This window comes from Carex rostrata, chromosome 4 (genome assembly GCF_964058835.1).
Source record: "Carex rostrata chromosome 4, lpCarRost1.2, whole genome shotgun sequence".
Taxonomy (NCBI): Eukaryota; Viridiplantae; Streptophyta; class Magnoliopsida; order Poales; family Cyperaceae; genus Carex; species Carex rostrata.
In genome coordinates, this window is record NC_135921.1 from 5,361,970 (window position 1) to 5,378,522 (window position 16,553).

Consider the following 16,553-nt stretch of genomic DNA (forward strand, 5'->3'; position numbering starts at 1 on the left):
AATATATAAGGTCAAACAATTGACTCAATTAATTATATATACATCCATCAAAATTCAATTGTTCACCAGTCACAATTATTAATTGTCTTTTTTCTCAAGATCACGCAAACTAAATTTCAGTTGCATTAATGGCATTTCAAAAAGAAAACATCACGATCCTGCCAGGCCAGCTATGCAGACGGATGTCACGGAGTTACATCTTACCCGCCAATTATGAAGTTATGGATGATCTGCCATCTCCAATGTTATCAATCCAAGAGAAAATACCATCTCCGATATCAAAAGCTAAACACACAGCAATTGCCGACCAAGAGCTCTCAACTCTCCTGAGATATAGGTCCAGATTTATCAACACCGCCTCCTCCACATCAACTGTTGTTTCTTTTGAAAGCCGTCTCAACCAATGGTCCTCGTACTTCCGATGTCTCCGCAAAATAGAGCTCCATTTCACAATGGCGCTTAAGCGGTCGCACCTTGAGGCCCTTCATTTCACCTGGAAGGACTCCTTCAAGCCATCAAAAAAGCACTCCCACACCTCGATTGGTTCGGAGAAAGTGTCGGTCTTGTTCAATTTAGCCGCAGTGTACTCGCAGATGGCAGCTGCAGAAAATCAGGGGACAATCGAAGGGTTGAACAAGGCATACAAAGCATTTCGTAATGCAGAGGTGGCATTTTTGTATTTGAGAGAGATACTAGGGGGAGGTGAATCTGTTGATGTTTCGACCGAATGTGTGAACATGCTGGAGAAGCTGATGGTTGCTCAGGCGCAAGAGTGCTTTTTTAATCGTGCTGTTAGAAAGGGATTGTCGCCTACTGCTTGCTCCATGGCTGCAAGGGAGGTAATAAGTTTCTTTTCTCCTTCTTTCTTGATTATTATCTAGGCCTAATATTTTTTAACTGGAATTTTCCATTTTTTCAAACTTGACTTCAAATATTTATTTTTGTCAAATGTCTTTTCTTTTCTTGAATAGGTTGAGTTATACTACGAAGAGGTTCTTCATGCACTGAGCACCGCACCACTCAACCAACACATTGACAAGGGGTACTGGTTTGCACATGTACAACTCAAAACTTCACAGTTCTACGCTGAATCTTGCTATCATTATTCTCTACATCTCCATGAAAATTATGAAATTGGAGGAGAAATCACACGGTTACAGATGGGCGCTGACAACCTTGGTAGAATCAAGAGAACCGTCAAAGGAGCTTCCTTTTCGCTCATTAATGTCATATCAAAACTAGAGAAAAACATCAATTCACAGCTTGAGAAAGTCAAAAGAGATAACAATATGATTTACTGTATGAGAGTTCCAACCGCAGGCTCCTTGAAGAATTTGCCAGCATATGTCTCGAAAAGGTCAGTCTGAAGACCTTTAGATCGTCGCAGAACTGGATACATCATACATGTCATCATAATCTAAAGTGTCTTGGTTGTTCGTTAGAATTTTCTATTATTTTAGAAAAAAAAAGAAAATGACGAAAATAAACAAAAAAAAAAACCGATTTGGACTCAAAATTGGACAGGGACTACACTTTGACTCCGTACAGCTTAATTAATTGTTTTTCAATCTTTCTAGATATAAGTCCCAAGAAGGTCTCACGGATCCACTAATTTATCATTTCTTATGATAATTAATTGCATCATAAAATTATGTTGTATTTTTTATGAAACTTTATTATATTATTATTTTTTAAATTTGACTATTTTTATTTTTCAAGTTGTTTTAATTATGTTAGAGTTTTCAAAATTTGATAAGAACTTTGAAGTTCATCATGTGTTGTTAGTTTTTAAATTGTTCATTAATTTTTTTTTCTAAGTTAATTATTATGTGATTGTTGTATTATAATACGAGATGACATGTCATCTTCTTCTTTAGATTTTTATTATATATGATATGTGTCTTATCTTCTTTTTTCTTTTCTATTTTTTCTGATTGATCTCCCCTATAGGCTGGTAATGACAAAAGTTATGGATAAGCAAGTTAAAAAAAAAAAAATTCTAGGGAGTAAGCAACTGCCGACCTTTATATAGTGCGAGCTCCGCTATATATATATATATATAGTGTAATTCTCATAATTTTTCTATTTGCTTAATCATTTATAGTTCCAACGATCATTTATGAATTTACTGGTTTATTAAAATCAACGAAAATTGGTTTCAACAAAATTAATTTCGGAATTATGAAGTTCAGTTGAGGCAGAGCCAGGAACAAACACTTGCTAATTATTCCTTGCTACTTGCTAGCTAGCTGAAACTAAATTTAAAGAATATACTAGTACAATTCTGTCTTTCTAAATTTTTTTATTAAAATATACTTAAGCTTCAAAAAATTATAAAAATGTCTACTTTTGAAAATAATTTTTTTAAAATATACTTCTATTTTTATATTTTTCTCAGAAAATTATAAAAATATACTTAATTTTCAACCTACCAACAAAATTATGCCTCACCCAAATTTTTTGTCTCATCTTGCTAATTATGTTGACTACACCCATTAGTTGTTTCATATTTAGGGAAAAAACGGTAAAGAATAATTTAGTGAAGAAAAGTTTCTTGAAAACTATTTTTTATTGGAGTTGACGCCAAACTTTCTTCATTCTTTCTTTTGGACTTGTGCTTTTGGGAAACAGAGTAGGTCCGATGGGCATCGGACCTACTTTGGTTCCAACGGGTTCAATCACCGTCAGATTGACTTTAGGATTCACGTCTGCTTTAATATTCATGCGCACAAATCCTGAAGCAAATTAGACGGTATATCTGCCCATCGGAACCAAACTAGGTCCGATGGGCATCGGACCTACACCTTTCTCGTGCTTTTGACCATTTAATTGTTAAAAGGAGAGAACGTGTGATTCAGAAATGGAGAGCATAGTTACTTTTAGCGTCTTCTCCAATACATCGATATATTGAGCTGTTTTGTAAGTGATTAGAAAATGGAGAGCGTAGTTAGTTTTAGCGTCTATTTTAAAATCTTGATAAGAACCTATATTCATAAATGATCGTTTAAATTATAGATAATTAAGCAAATTGGAAAATCATGAGAAACAAATATCTTCTGTTGGTAGATTAATCACGAAAACAAATAGAAGTAACCACCAGCAAGAGCTGTTTTGAAGACCCATAGAATACTTTGAAGTATAGTAAAGCCCATGGGCCGGAATGGAGATCTCTATAGTAAACCCGCCTAGCCCATTTTAAAAATATCAAGTGCTACCCATCTTCTATATCGTCTTATATCCATCAGATATGCATCCGACGTTCAAAGATTATCCACAAGGTAGCCTGTATAGTGTTTACTAAATACTAAATTTTCTTTTACTCGAGTATTTATCAAGTGACAAGATACACTAAATAGTAAAATGAATTTTGGATTGTACTGTGAAAATAGTTTTGAAAAAAATCATATTTTTATCTTTAAATTGTTTAATATTATAGTTATTCCTATTAATAGTTATTAGTATAATTAAATAAAGTGAATAAACAATAACACAATAATACATTTTATTTCATATCCAGAATTTTGATCGTAAGCTTACTTATTATACAATTACTAGAAAAATCAATTAAAAATTAAATTAGCAAATTGAATATTATAGTGATTATTAACAAAGGTGAAAAAAATAGAAATAAGACAAAGTTAGGGAAAAAAAAATCATTTAATTTGTTCAATATCTTTTAAAGTAGGGAACGAGACAAGCATTCGTTGAAAAAATAATTAGGTATCAGTGAGGTTAAAATAATTTAATTTGTTCAATCTTTTAAGGCGTATAGTAGAGGTTATAATTTCAGTTAGCATCTGCATAGGAAATCCAATACATAGGAAATTAATTATGAAGACAGAATCCTACATAGCTCAGAGGAACAATTGAAACAACAACATAACATTAGTTATATGATGAACAAAAAATACTAGAAAAAAAAATCCAACAACCAGAAAAATCCTAGAAATCTAGAATAATCATCAGTTGAACAAATCAGATCGGACAATACTACAACCAGAAAATCACCCATGTACATCCAAAGTTGGGCAATTAAGAACTATATTTCATACTTGTAAATCAGTGCAGTGGAACATTCTGAGTTGCTCGGTGCTCCAGCTCCTTGTTTCCATCTCAAGGCACATCTGAGTCGCCTCTCTAGTCTTTTAACAAGTCAAGCACATAGGCTATCTCCGCATCAGTCATCTCTTGATCTAAAGGTGAATCAGAAATGTCTCCTGCTCTGGTACACAGAATCCTGTCAGCCGGCATAATTGTGTCATACTCTCCTACATTTTGTTGCTGATTTGCTGCTCCAGCCTGCTGATCCCCATACAAATTGGGTACGTGCCCTTCTGTGTGCATTTGCGGATTCATCATCTGCATTGGCACATGCTGTGAAATACTCTCATCAGAGAGAGGAGGTATCGACGGAGGAAAAAGTGCATCACCTGAGAATGGGGTGAAATTAAGTGAATCCCCCTGGACAGGCCCTTGCTGTTGCATTGGTGCGGAAGTTGGTTGCATATTCAAGGAATAAGGCATTGTGTCAGGATTTACTGCTATTTGAGGATTTGATGCACGCCACATAGTTCTCTCTTGTTGAGTCTGTTGCGATGGGACGGGCTGCGCATAGGATGTGGGCCACGATGGGAGAGCAGGAGATGGAGGTAGCGGTATAGTTGCATTGCCCCAATAATGGAGTGAGGAAGTAGGATCCCCACGAGTAATACCTGTCAAGAATTCTGGAGATATTAAGCTTGGCTACTCTCTGAGTTTTATGAAAGAACATTTAACGATTTCGGGAATATAATTATGGACCTAAAGCTCTATGGTTCAAGTTCAAAGTCATTGGTGTATTCTATAGTGAGTTATAACTGTTTTATAGAAGACTGCACATGCAGTGACTGCTTACTTTTTCTTAGTTTTCTGTTTCCTATTTTTTGCCTTTATTGTATAAAATCTTATGGCTTACAACCATAAAAAGAGTTCTAATGAGATATTATGTAACAAAATATAAGACTGTAAAATTTAAAGAAAGATAGTACAAGTATGAGTTTACCCAATTGTCCAAGTCTAACTCTACCATGTGGAGCAAAGGTAAATTACCTTGTTTACGAACGTTAATGTTTCCCTGCTGTTGCATTTCAGTCTGGATCAGCTCAGAAGTGTGCACTGGTAACTGCACTTGCTGCAGCTGAGAACGATTGGTCATCGCCCTGAAGCGAGAAAAGAAGAGGGAGAGGGCGGTTGAAGAATCTTCAAAGCCGAGTTTTTTTAGTGCATTAATGATATCTTCTGATTCCAAGGCCTTGTGCCTAGCCAGCGTTTGCTGCTGTTTAGCCTCTTTTGTCAGAATGCCCGTAAATTTAGCAACACAGGCTCTCATCGCGTCATCAACAGCAGCATGTATGTGTGCATCTTTGGGGAGAGCCTTTCGCATGATTGATAATATCTTTAGGTTCGGCAATGCATCAATTTGTTGTTGTGTTGCCGCTAATTCTTGCTCCTTTGTTGTTTTGGCATTCGGTTCGTCCTCTTGAATCACCGGTTCATCTTGTGCTGGTGGTGCACTGCTTGCATCTGATAGAACTGAACCTGCATTGATGGTTTCATAAGTAGAAGTAACCATTATTCCGTGTTGTCAAGGAAAGATATTGTTCCTTAATTAGATCAATTTATACAACTAGAAAATTGAGGATGCAATTAAAAATGTTCATTTTCTTGGTTATTTCAGATGTTCTTAATATCAATTTGTAATTCACCTTCACCAAAGGGAAGAACAAAAAAATTGAAATTGGGGGCACTAAATAAGTTAGTAATGTAATTTTATTTTATAAGGGGACTAAAACATACAAATGCTTGTAAAAATTATAAAATATATAATGTAAAACTGTTAATTTTTAATTCATAGGGTGGTTAAGCAACTCCTAATTAGGCTTTAGATCCGCTCATGCCTTCATTGCAGAAAATGTTTGCAGGACTTATGATCATTAACACTAATTTTAATGCAGAGCGATGAGAGCTTTTTTCATGATGGAATCGGAAAACCCAATATTGAAGAACATTTCAAAAAGAAAGAACCACAATGCAACATTCTTTTATAAAAATAAAATAAAATTTCCCGTAATGAAGGAATATGTCATGTCATGGCATGACTAGCTTCATATGGTATTCGTTTGTAGGTGATGCATATGAAAAGGATTGTACAAATCGCTATTGGTGAACAAATCTATTATGCTAATAGATCAGGCAGCCATCGCACACTTAATTTGTAGACAGAAAGACTGACTGAAAAACTATTTATGCGCTACACTTGGGTTTTGTAGTTATATATATATTACCACCATGTTTTGAGAGAATTAACCAATATAATTATATAAAAAGTAATTGGACAGATCAGGGGCGGAGTCAGACTTTCAGACTATGAGGGTCAAGCATATAACAATTTTATACAGCCAATGGAGATCAAATTTATCATGTCCATAGCAGTTTACTCTTAACTATATTCAAAATAAGGCAAAAATAAATAAAAAAATTGAAAATAAATGGGGGTCAATTGACCCCCATTGCTTGAGGGTGGCTCCATCCCTGGGACAGATTATCTACCTCCTATAACCTTGTTGCACCTCAGATCCATCAATTCATGGAAACGATGCCAAATAAAAATATCAAGAAAATAGGATCATATTTCAACTTACCAAATAGGACAGATACTGAAGCAAATGACTATAAAAACTCCTGAAATTTTCCTGAGAATAATTAATTAGGAAATAAATAGAAAAATAATAAATCTTACTATAAGGGGCATCCATGCTTCAATTCACCTCACTATTCAGTTCTTTAATTGACCGAGGCAACGCTGGTTTAGGTCGAACTAATTGGGAAAGCCCCCTTGTGACATTTATATCGTGCTAGGGTGACATTTCTTGTGCTTAGAGATAAAAAGTGTCAGAGAAACGGTAGTTTGGTGATTTCAGTTACACTGGCATACAGACAAAAACAGTAAAGCTGAAAAGGGAGATAAATTCAAATTTCTGAGCATATATGTGAGGGAATTAAAAAGCAAACGAGATAACTTGTAACAGTCAGCGTTATATCTTCTGTTATCCCTAAGTATATTTGTATACTTCCTATTTTATTTTGATCACATGGCCCATGATCGTCTGTCTATCAATAAAGCCGTACAAAATGTGCAAACAGTATATCTCTACTGATAAGGTCATTAAATCAACACAATGAATTGTTTTAAAAAGATAAAAAAAATAAAATAAATAGACACAATTAATGTATCCAGAGTGAAGGGTGCTTACCTGCAGTGTGAATATTAGAGGTCCTTATTTAATTCAAGGTGGCTTTTATATTTAATTTAAATAAACTGATGAATATGTACATTGGAATTTGAAGGTCCTTGTTTATAATATAAGTCCTATAGGATAAAATAAAATCAAGCGTAGCCCCATATGTGATACCAGACCCAATAACCAAAATCCAACATGCTAAATTAAAACACCCATCATAATCCTATCCAACTCCCCCTCAATAATATTATCAAAGACAATTAATAAAAAGCTTCCAGCTTAGCAATTGAAGGAAATTGGAAACATCTTGGGAAGCTTAGCTGGTACCGGCATGCAAAATTTAAAAGATTATTCTCCAATCCATTACTAGCACGCGGTACATGCTGGACTAATTTACAAAATTTTCAAGAGTATTTTGACAACTGTGAAATACTGAAATTATTATTTTCAAGAAAATTATTTAATAGAAGCATATTATTTTTTTTTTAATAAACTTATTTCCAATCCTCACCACTCTCAGACTCACTCATTTAAAAACCTACAACAAATGGAAAAGAGTGAGTCTATGGTACTATGCATATCACGGGTTGTTACCGTGCTACGGCTCTATATTCGAGTTTTCAAATTCTAACGGTCGATCTGAACTGTTCATCTTGTTCTCCATATTAATATGTGTTTGGAGACCAAATTTTACATTTTTTGAAAAAAATTTACTATTTTTTTAGATATTTAGAAAATCACTTGATCTGAAAATTCTGGACCATCCAAAAACAGTGATTTTCAATAAATCTAAAAAAATAGTAAAAAATTTCAAAAAATGTAAAATTTAGTCTTCAAACACATATTAATATGGAGAACAAGATGAACGATTCGGATCGACCGTTAGGATTTAAAAACTCGAATATAGAGCCGTAGCACGGTAACAAATCGTAATATGGATAGTACCATAGACTCACTCAATGGAAAATATAAAACCTAATATGGTTACCAATAATTGCTTACGGCTGGTTGCAACTTTGGGCTAATAAGCTTCCATTGCAGCTGTTCGACACAATACAGTTCCTAAACCCTAAACCTCTCACCAAATGACGGAGCTTTTACTTTTAATCGAACTTGAACTATTTGCAAATTGCATAATCGATTACATTTACCTCCATTGAGACTCTGAAAAAAACCCAAATCTTGATGAGGCTTTGTCGCTGCATCGAATCACAGGGCCAGGCACTTCGCCTCACCGATTGTTCATGGATTAGCACGACATTCATTCTTTTCATCTCACCGCCAACAAATATATCTTGCAGTTCATTCCTCGAAACATCAATTCTTTGTGCGTGAACTGGGGAATCAAGCGAGAAGAACTCAAAACTCGTTTCTACGGACATCCCTTTTTGCAAGAATAGAATTATCGGGGTAATTCTGCTATATTACTTCTTACATTGATCATTTAGCGGGGTAACTAGAGAAACGTTCAGTAATTGGGGTCAACAGGAATTAAATAATATAAATGGTCGCCTAGGAGGCTCGTGTCTCTGACAAAATTAAAGGAGACTGTTAGTAGATTAATCAGCCAATAGCAGTTTGCACACATGATCATGCGCAGGAGTGGCAACCTCAGTCCGAGCTAGGTTCTGACTGTACATTCTGAACTGAGCTATAATTGAACGAGTTAGATCTAGGTATCCGAGCTAAAATTTCAGCTTAAATTTGTGACAAGTTAGTTTGAGTTAGCTCGTGAGCTGATGAGCTGGTTCACTGGGACTGATTGGATCATATTTTAAGAAGAAAATAAATTATACAAATTTTTAGGTCGAGTTGGGCTGGACTAGATAGTATAAAATGCATGCAAATTCACAAATTGATGTTTAACCGAGTTAACTTGCGAGCAAGCTAGGCCCCTGCTTGAACTCGTTAATTATGAACCGAGCTGTTAGCGAGCGAGTCAGATGCGAGTCACGATCGAGCCACGACCTACGAACTGTTTTGCCACCCCTAGATTCATGTGTGCAAAGGAACTAGTGTTGTGCTCTCGGGTAGGGTACGGGTACATCGGGTAAACCCGGGATGGGTAACGGGTAGGGCGGGTACGGGCATAACGGGTAGTCGAGTAGAACGGGTACGGGTAGGACGGGTATTATTTTAAAAAACTATACCCTACCCGTTTCATACCTGTGCCCGTCTCGGATACAGGTAACAGGTACCTCGGGTACGTTTTTTTTTCTATTTTTTTTACTTTTTTTGTGTTTTTTTTTAACTTTTTTTGTGTTTTTACTTTTTTACCGGCAGGAATTTTTTTTTTAAAATTTGAATTTCAAAATTAAACGGGTTAATGGGTACGGGTTAAACGGATAAAGGGTGCGGGTAGAACGGGTAAAGGATGCGGGTTTGGGTTCGGGTAAATGGGTGCGGGTACGGATACAACGGGTCCGGGTAGGCAGGTTTTGGGTACGGGTATGGCAGGTACGGGTTGGGCGGGTTTTTTTTCTCAAATATTGGTGTCCGGTCCGTCTCAAAACTGTACCCGCGTGTACCCGTTTACCCGTCTATACCTGGGCACGAGTACGGGTACCTCGGGTAACGGGTACGAGCGGACCGGGTTCGGGTAACCCGTTTAGGGTATTAGCAAACCTCTAAAAGGAACCAATCAGCTAATCAGTTTGTCCATTTATATAATTTAATTATTTGCTACAACAATTTGGATCATGTGTGCAAAGGAGCCAATCAGCCAATGGCAGTTTGTACGAAATGTAGCTACTGTATCCGCATTTTGTATTCCAAATTAATTAAGGAGCAATCGGAGCACTTACTCCTTTTCTGTTATAACTTAAATTTTAGCTAGCATAAATTGAAGAAGATGTACATTTTCAAAGTGAATTGCATGCGTGCTCATGCGCACTCACACACACACTTTACAATTTTAATAATTTTAGTTTAAATTCCATTATGTAATGGTAAATATTCATTATGCTACATGCACTTATATATTTTCTCTGTTGACGTTTGTCTATTAATTAGATGTTTCTAATACCAACTTGAGAATTTTTATCAAATGAATTGCAAATTAATAAAGGATGCAATCAACAAGAAAATTAGTATTAAATTAATACAAATTTACGTCTGTCAAATTGGCAAAAGTTGCAATCTGTGCTTGGAATTTTGTGGTTTCAAGTTTTTGGGCTTCTTCTTCTTTTGGGTTGCGGAAGGGAGGCCCAGCAATGATCTGAAGTTGAATGACATAATACCATAATTAGTCTGCATTAATCCGACCGTTACGAAAAATGTAACAGGGGTGATGCTAAGTACTTTTTTTTTTATTAAACTGGATCTTAATACAGATTTAACTTAAACCATTCAAGCACTTTTTAGTTTAGAAAATATAGCACGAGAGAAAACAAATAACGTTGGTGTACAGTACTATAGTAATTAAGGATGATTGGATAATATAGTCTGCATTAATTTATCATTTTTAGTCTACCATCAAACTCGCCATTTTGATAAGAAAGATTGATAAATTGTTGTATAGACATATCAATACGTTATTGAGAGATTGGAATTGGTTGATTGTAGCTCATGGATCATTGTGAGAGGACAATCAATTTTATATAGTAACTTTTGCCAGTTTGAAAGTACAAATTATGGTGCATCTATCGATTAGTGGTTGCGGATCTCTGAAGATATAGATGCTTAGCCGAGTTGGTCATCTGACATAGCTAACTTGCTCGAATTCTATTAACAACTCTTGTGTTTTTGACGTACTCCTTACTCTATTTACATTAAATACTAAGTAGTTTACATATTTACTGTACGAATCATCATGTCCAAACACCAATACTAGCATGATCCAAAGCCGCAAGGATCTCCAACGGCCTCGGCCGTTGCGAGACATGCATGTACTGGCAAATCATTCAAGGAGCCTGCGGCTGGAACTCTCGTATAGTAAATGCTATTGTTCTCTTTCTTGGTTTTCTCAAGCAGTAAATTCATGTTTTTGTTTAGTTTTGATATGACATTGATGAGAGAAGAGGAAGCGCCTTTGACAGCTCTTGTTGTGCTACGTACTCAAGTGGTCGATGCCCATCTGTAATCGTGCGATTTCTTCCATTTTATGGAGATGTAGAGAATAATGGTAGCAAGATTCAGCATAGAATTGTGAGGCTTTGAGTTGTACATGTGCAAACCACCCCTTGTCAATGTGTTGCTTGAGTGGTGCAGTGCTTACTGCTTAGTGCATCAAGAACCGCTGCGTACTATAACTCAATCTATTCAAGAACACACAAAAAAACCATTTCATAAATAAAAAAAAATGAATTACAAAGCTGCAAATAAAATATACTACAAATTGAGATCAACTAAAAAAATTAATAGGCATAGATACTAATCAACAAAGAAGGAATTTTTTTGTTATTTACCTGCTTTGCAGCCTTGGAGCAATTAGTAGGCGACTTTCTTGCACTAACCACCCGATTAAAAAAGCACTCTTGCGCCTGAGCAATCATCAGCGTCTCCAGCATGCTCACACATTCTGTCAAAACATCGACTGATTCACCTTCCCCAAGTATCTCTCTCAAATACTGAAATGTCACCGCTGCATTGTTAAATGCTTTGTATGCCTTGTTCAACTCGTCAATTGTCACCCGATTTTCTGCAGCTGCCATCTGGGAGTACGTACAATGCGCCTATATTGAAAACAACCGCCATTTTCTCTGAAACGATCAAGGTGTGGGAGTGTTTCTTCCTTGGATTGAAGGAGTCCTGCCAAGTAAAATGAAGGGCCTTGAGTTGTGACCGCTCGAGCGCCATGGTGTAGTGGGACTTTATTTTGGAGAGAGAGTCGAAATACGAGTACAATTGGTCAAGGCAGCTTTCTAAAGAAACAGTAGTTGATGTGGAGGAGGTGGTTTGGGTAAGTCTAAATCGGTAACTGAGAAGAGCAGAGAATTCGGGATCGGCAATTGGCGTGCATCCAGGATTCAATGCTGGAGATGGCACTTTCTCTTGAATTGATAACATTGGAGATGGTAGATCATCTATAGCTCTATAAATGACGGGTGAGATGTCAATCCGGCTGCATACATGGCTTTGCAAGATGCAAAAGGCATTGGCTACCCAGAAATATGCCATTGCAACTGAAAATTTAGTTTCGATGATGTGATGACTGATTAACTGATTGATTGAGTTTTGATCTTTTGATGTTTGGTAACATCCTATTGATGAAACGCTTGTATATATATATACAGGCCAATCAATTGGTTGACTAGATCAGGTAGAACCGTTCTTCTGATTCATGTATTGGGCTTAATTTTATGCTGGATTTATTGTGGCGCGCCTTCTGTCATATGGTTGTTCCTTTGCTGCTCTCTCTGTGATTCAGTTTTGTGCTTTCCTGGCGGCAGCACAATTTCTGGCCGTAATGGATCCTGACAAGCGCCTTTTTTGTTGATATTTTATTTCTGGAGCCTGATAATTGTATCTCAAATAAAATCTCCCAACGAGTCCTCAGGTACTTAATATCTAACTTCCATTTTCAGTACTCATATTCAAACATTTAAAGCTCTGTTTACAACCAATTACAGTGCTACTCACATGTTTTTAAAACTCTATTTACAAGCATTTAAATTCTAAATCTGAATAGTTTCTAACTCTCAACTATTTTTGTCTTTAAGCTAAAAAAGAAAAGATTTATTTCACCCACTCTTATTTTTTTTCTTCTGAATATCCTCATCTATTTTCCCGACGATCTGTAGTGAATTTTGCAAATATAAAAATACAAACATTTTATTCTCAATTTTTTCTTTCATATGAGATCCATGAAGAAATATTTTTGAGTTATTTTTTAGTCGTCATTTTTTAAAAGTAAAGTTCATGGTCATTTTCAATTCTTAAGCATTTAAACCTATGATTCTTACTATTTAATCTACTATGTTTAAATATTTAAACCTCAAAAATAAGGTTTTTTTTTTTTTACAGCTGACACTTTTGACCACGACGACTTTGTAAAAGGTTGATACGCCTCTTGAAACACAGCTTCTCAACCATTTAAATCTCTAATGTCTACCAGTTAAACTGCTACATTCAAGTGTTTAAATCTTAAATATTATTATTATTTTTTTTTTTACAACTGACACTTTTGATCACGTCAATCTTCTAGAATATCGATACATCTCTTCGAACACACCTTCTCAACCATTTAAACCTTTGATGTCTACCATTTAAAATACTACGTTCAAGCGTTTAAACCTCAAATCTAAGTTAAAAATATTATTTATTACAGTTGACACTTTGACCATGACAACCTTTTAGAAGATTGGTATGCCTATTGGATCACAACTTCTCAACCAAAAAAATTCTTGCAAAAAAATAAAAACTCTGATGGAGTTTGTCAAACAATTTACAAGACCAACCAAAACATAAGACTAAATGCTAAATAAACTGACCCTAACCAAATGAATGACATCTTTTTAAAACAGCGCTTGCAATCTTTCACTGTTCACATAGACATTTTAGCAAACACCTTTTGTGCATGAAGTATACTCATATTTAAATACAAACAAAATTAGAAATCAATACAAGCTGCATAAGCAACTTTAGCTGTCCTCGCCTTCCTTTGAAAAATGATTTTCCTGAACGAACAGAATTAAAATCCATGTCAAATATCTACATCAAATGCCCAAAATCACAATAAAACATCAAATTAGAATATCAGTACAATAATTAACTAGTGCCGACTAATTTTGTTGAGTGTTCTCCAGTCATAATCTCCACAGAAATGTCATCCTTGGAGAGAAAAACATGGAATAAAAAGTGCAAAAATATCTCTATAATATAAGCCTTCTCAGCCATGCTTCCAGAGCCGAGTTGTCAGCCTTTCGTAGATCACCTCTCTCTGCTGCTTTGACGAGAGCCTTGATCTGAAGTCGAGAGTCAGTCAGTCCAGCTCGACCTTCATGCCAGATTACCATGATATTTGACCTTTGCCAGATTAAAAAATATGCTCATTCAGTTTTGTAATTTAGATGACTCAGAATAAGAATTATTATAAAATGTATGAATTAAATATAACATACAATCGCCAAGTGTATAAAATGCATGCCGCATTTCCTCAAACAGCTTAAGCGCGTAATTAAATCGACAGGTTTAACAGCATCCTTAGTTCAGGGGGCGATACATGTATTTGTTTGACAATACTGGTAAAGAACAAGGAAAAGACAATACTGGTAAATCTTTGGATCTCAGTTTTGATTTTGATTTTTAAAAAAATGATAAATCTTTGGATCTGGTATTTTGTTAAAAGAAAGAAGGAAAGAAATATAAACTGATATGATACTGGCGTGGGTACCAGTAGTAGCCAAGATTGAATATGGGGTTTTATAAGGGGTAAACTGTAAAATTCAAGAACTTTGTCAGTTAGCATATTGAATTTCCATGGATGCAGGTGGGACCCGTTCTTCTGACAAATCGTCTCTGGCTTGATGAATTGGGCTCGCCATTTTTTTATCTTGATCTGAATCTCAGCCTGAACCTGATCTCGGTAGTTGGTGGTGAGAGGTAGCGGAGCTCTTGAAGACACGCTTCGCGGTGGTGACAGAAGGATCTGATCGGCTTGCTAACTGCCTTGATAAGCCGAGTAGCATTGAATTTAGATACCTTGGTCGCCTTAGATCGAAGTTTGATCAGCTTTTAAACCTATATTTTTTAGAATCCGAACTCTAAAATGCCATTATAAATTGTAGAAAAATCAGAATAATATGAAATTTGTTCATATGGACTCATGAGGATGTCTACTGTTAGCTTGTGAAACTGTTTTGTCTAATTCAAGATCTAGACCCCTTTTTATTTTATTTTTTTGAAAGGTGTCAGTTTTAACATTTTTTCAACCAGCTGCTAGATTTGTTTTGAAATCTGAACTTTGGAGCTCCGCCATAAATTGTAGAAAAATCATAAAAATGCAAGGTTTGTTTTTATGCACTCATGAAATTGTTCTTTATTGGCCTATGAAGTAGTTTGGTTAAATTATATTCTAGGTACTCTTTTAATTCTTGTTTGTAAATGGATGTTGTTTTGGAGTTTTGGTGTACCCCAGTTGGTACATGATTTGATTTGCCTAGTCCTCTTGCTTGGTGCAGTGTTTAGGTACATCTAAAGGTTGGTTTTGTGACTTACTTGACACATGGCTAGGTAGATATTTCATACATATGACTGGGCCCTATAAGGACAAAAAAATGCAATATATAGCGGAATCTAACCTTTAAACCTCAAACAATTAACACTTCAAATCTCAAGAATATAGCATATAAACCTCATGTATCAAGCATTTAAACCTAATGGTCAACTAAATAATAAACATTATTAAGTGGTTATGTTCTATTAGCATACTTGGAACTTAATTGAAGATTTAGGGAAAATTAAGCCTTAATTTGGCACAGTTATTAAATTCATACTCCATTGAACGATTAAGAGGGGACTGATACAAATAACCAGTTAGGATTTCCATAAAGGACCTTGATACTTAAGCCAATACAATATGGTACCAGTACCAGTAAGTGACTTGGCATTAGTAAGGGAACAGATAAATGAGCAAACCCAGTACCATTAAGCGAACAAAACCGGTACCAGTACTAAAGCTGAAGTACCTGGTATTAACACAAGGGATATCACCCGAAAATACAATTCAGAAATCATTATAAGGTACTCACAAATTCATGAGAAAAACCATGATTCTAAAAAATAAAATATTTATCATAGACTCGTAGAACCTCATAAAATAAGGAATCACCTGTATCAAAAAGATCAGATAACAAGCACATCTTACAAGAATATATCAGCCACCCTGTCCAATCAATACCACAAAAATCACAGGCATCATAGGATAGAAAAGGTCAATCATCACACAAAATTAACCAAGGCATTACTTTACTGTATTAGTTAATTCTTTCCTTTTTAGTGTCTTGGGTGGAACTAAAGAACTCGTGTAATTTATATAAATAAATTAACATCATTAGTACCATAGTAAAGCATCCCAGTTAGACTGCTACCATAGTAAAAACTCCTAGACACTTTAAATTTTGTTCCTCGAGCGTTTAAACTTCTGCCTACAACCTTTTAAAGTATTTGTAGCAAGCCTTAAAATCTAACAGAAAGTGCAATATGCAATCATCATGTAAATATATACAATCAAGCCTTTAAACCTCATGTATCAAACATTGCAAAATTACTCTATTACTAAATGAAGTCATTGAGTTGCAAAATTACTATTTCACTAAATGAAGTTCATTGATG

General features: G+C 35.4%; 2 protein-coding genes and 1 pseudogene across 5 annotated transcripts in view; 1 reads left to right on the plus strand and 2 right to left on the minus strand.

Annotated features, from left to right (window-relative positions):
• Positions 1-221: 221 nt before the first annotated feature.
• Positions 222-1,367, plus strand: LOC144553189 (vacuolar-sorting protein BRO1 pseudogene; annotated as a pseudogene). Its single transcript, XR_013511336.1, has 2 exons — positions 222-839; positions 972-1,367. The product of XR_013511336.1 is annotated as a vacuolar-sorting protein BRO1 pseudogene (transcript).
• Positions 1,368-4,077: 2,710 nt separating this feature from the next.
• The window catches only part of LOC144552837 (uncharacterized), a 41,632-nt gene continuing 29,156 nt past the window's right edge, over positions 4,078-16,553 (minus strand). Inside the window, exons 1-3 of one of the 3 annotated variants that reach the window (XM_078300841.1) lie at positions 8,432-8,668; positions 5,089-5,577; positions 4,078-4,712 (exon numbers count right to left, since the gene is read on the minus strand). In XM_078300841.1, the coding sequence (XP_078156967.1) occupies positions 4,138-4,712; positions 5,089-5,422 (909 nt within the window). In that variant the 5' untranslated portion in view covers positions 5,423-5,577; positions 8,432-8,668 and the 3' untranslated portion in view covers positions 4,078-4,137. Of the gene's footprint in view, positions 4,713-5,088; positions 6,408-8,431; positions 8,669-16,553 lie in introns of those variants that run through there. The other 2 variants (XM_078300840.1, XM_078300838.1) reach the window with 2 other exon arrangements.
• LOC144552892 (vacuolar-sorting protein BRO1-like) lies at positions 10,865-12,365 on the minus strand. The gene is made up of 2 exons (XM_078300917.1): positions 11,687-12,365; positions 10,865-11,536 (listed from the first exon to the last, which is right to left on the minus strand). The coding sequence occupies exons 1-2, from the start codon at positions 11,930-11,932 to the stop codon at positions 11,525-11,527; spliced, it is 258 nt and encodes an 85-aa protein (XP_078157043.1). The 5' UTR covers positions 11,933-12,365; the 3' UTR covers positions 10,865-11,524.

Bases quoted from the DNA above. Each gene is read 5' to 3' on its own strand.
- LOC144552892 (XM_078300917.1), bottom strand. From the start codon at position 11,932: ATGGCAGCTGCAGAAAATCGGGTGACAATTGACGAGTTGAACAAGGCA.